At 48.9% G+C, this 2,590-nt stretch overlaps 1 protein-coding gene across 1 annotated transcript; it reads left to right on the top strand.

Moving 5' to 3' along the window:
• Positions 1 to 241: 241 nt before the first annotated feature.
• LOC144158780 (uncharacterized) lies at positions 242 to 2,075 on the top strand. The gene has a single exon (XM_077689917.1). It carries the CDS (start codon positions 450 to 452, stop codon positions 1,995 to 1,997), a length of 1,548 nt encoding a protein of 515 aa, XP_077546043.1. The 5' UTR covers positions 242 to 449; the 3' UTR covers positions 1,998 to 2,075.
• Positions 2,076 to 2,590: the final 515 nt, after the last annotated feature.

Here is a 2,590-nt window from a genome sequence, read left to right as displayed (position 1 = left end):
AGCCTCTTATCGACCTTATTCCGCTCCCTGGTATTTCCTGCGGCCCGAAAGCTCTGTGCGTGGGCCGTCATTGTAGGCTTTTGTGCGCGACCTATCTCAAAGAAACAACCCTGTTACTCCCATCCTTCGCGGCAGCTACAAAAACAACTAATTTCCTGTTGTTCCTCTTGACTGCGCAAAGGGGGGCGAGGGCATGAAATCCCCGTTCTTGTGATTCTCAGTATCTCCCGGTTCACACCCGACGAGAGACGTGCGTGGTGAGAGCAGATCCAAGGCTTCAGGCTTGTATATCGCTTAGTTCAGAGCGAAGTTTAGAAGCTGGAAGGTTCCCTGAAGTCCGAAAGCGTAGGTCTCATTTAAGAGTACAACTGAGAACAATTGGCTCTTCATACGTTTGTGCATATCCGCAAGTCAAGTTATCAAACGTGTTGCACCTCGTGGCTATCACCATGACGAACCTCCCGACCACCTCTGGCTTCATCTGGCTCTCGGCCACAGCTATGTTTTTTGCAGCAATCATCGCTACGGCTGACTCCTACGTGGTGTTCCGGACAGTCAGTGGCCGCCATTCGTGCTCGGAGAAGGAGTTCGCGTGCGCCACCACCAACGAGTGCATCCCACGGGGGTGGCAATGTAACGGAGATCGAGACTGCGCAGATGCCTCGGACGAGGATCCTATAACTTGCTTTAACGAGACCATGAACTGCCCTCCGGACGAATTTGTCTGCCAGCTCCACAACGGTGAGATCAAATGCGCCCCCATGTCATGGCAATGCGATGGTAAAAAGGATTGTCGCGATGGTTTTGACGAACGCAATTGTGGCGACCGTAACTGCACGCGAACTGACTTCACTTGCAACAGTGGTCAGTGTATACAACGGGACTGGGTTTGCGACGACGACCTCGACTGCGAAGATGCTTCTGACGAAGGTGTCATCTTGTGTGAGAACATACCACCCAAATGCGGTTCAGACATGTATGAGTGCACGCCTCTTAGGGGTTACCAAATGTGTTTGCCCAGAACTATGCGATGCGATGGAGTAAAGCAATGCGCTCATGGATTAGACGAACGGCACTGCGAACTCTGGACCTGTACGGAAACTGACTTTCCTTGCAAGAGTGGGCGCTGCGTATTTCGTATGTTCCGATGTGACGGAGATAAGAATTGCCCCGACGGCTCCGACGAAGATGACTGCGAAAGCGCGACGTGCATTGAGAATGAGTTTCGTTGCAAGAGCGGTCAGTGTATATCGAGTGAATATTCGTGCGACGGTGACCGCGACTGCACCGACGGCTCGGATGAAGATCCGGTCATTTGCCTCAACGAAACGACTCGCTGTTCCTCAAGTATGTTCGACTGCAAGTCAAGAAGTGGGGAAATTGGCTGCTTGCCTATGATGTTGCGCTGCAACGGAAAGAATGACTGTCCTGATGGCTCTGATGAAGACAACTGCGAAAGCAAAACCTGTACTGCGACAGAATTTTATTGCAAAAATGGCAGCTGCATCCCGCTTGAGCAGCGATGCAATGGCATGCAAGACTGTCCAGATGGCTCGGACGAAGACAAGGATGTTTGTCAGGGAACCAAGTCGTGCACTTCTGATCAATTTGCTTGCAAGCCCATCAATGGGAGCATTCAATGTGTAACTGCGAGTAAGAAATGTGACGGCCACAAAGACTGCGCCGATGGCTCTGACGAACATAACTGCTCTTCGACTGACTGCACGCGAGACGAGTTCTCGTGTGACAATGGAAAGTGCATCTCTAACCGCTGGAAGTGTGACGGAGAGGGCGACTGTGGTGACGGCAGTGACGAAAACGGTTGCCGCTCTGGAGGTAATGATGAGGACAACATGATCCACACGTGCTCTGATATCCAGTTCAAGTGCACTTCGAATGAACAGTGCATACTCAGAATCTTTGTGTGTGACGGCGACAAGGACTGCCCCGATGGATCAGACGAGCGTGACTGCGTCGCGAAGAGTACCGAGAGTTAAAAGAATGCTCTGAGTATTTGCTGTAAAACTGACACTCGGGAGAAACACCCAAAAGTTACCCCTGAATTTTGGTACCCTTAAAATATATACGGATCACAATTTGTTTGTGTCGGTTTTTTTTTTTTTTGCTACGGAGAGATTCTGTGTAGATATACTGACTAAAATACATTTCCCGAGTCACTATGAGCAAAGGCATCGTGGTTACCGTGATTTTCTGATGGCCGTCTCCGCACGCCACGGCGCCTATTCAAGATTGCTTGTTAATGACTGGAGGGTCTGAACGAATGTTCATCGATACCATCTAAAGAGCAATATTACGTGATATTAAATAGGCTCGTTTAAGTCTCATGGATATGTCTCAAGCTCAGCGAACAGTTCTTTGCTTGAAACGTGTTCATGCAGCGCTCGGAGTCGTGTTAGCGCCAAGATATTAGGAAAAGGTGAATGAAATCACCTTTTGTAAATTTGAAGAGAAAACTGCCGATGTAGAAATAACATCAAAAAGTAGGAATTACATGTTTCACTATGAAATGCGTGAGTTGGTTTACGTTTTGTATATATTTTTGCTTCTACGTATTGCCAACTCCGCATAT

The sequence above is a fragment of the Haemaphysalis longicornis genome, unplaced genomic scaffold (assembly GCF_048455015.1).
Source record: "Haemaphysalis longicornis isolate Haplotype H1 unplaced genomic scaffold, Haemaphysalis longicornis Haplotype H1 scaffold_10, whole genome shotgun sequence".
Classification (NCBI taxonomy): domain Eukaryota; kingdom Metazoa; phylum Arthropoda; class Arachnida; order Ixodida; family Ixodidae; genus Haemaphysalis; species Haemaphysalis longicornis.
Note: the sequence above shows the minus strand (reverse complement) of the source record. Positions and strands in the feature narration are given on the sequence as shown.

Bases quoted from the DNA above. Each gene is read 5' to 3' on its own strand.
- LOC144158780 (XM_077689917.1), top strand. From the start codon at position 450: ATGACGAACCTCCCGACCACCTCTGGCTTCATCTGGCTCTCGGCCACA.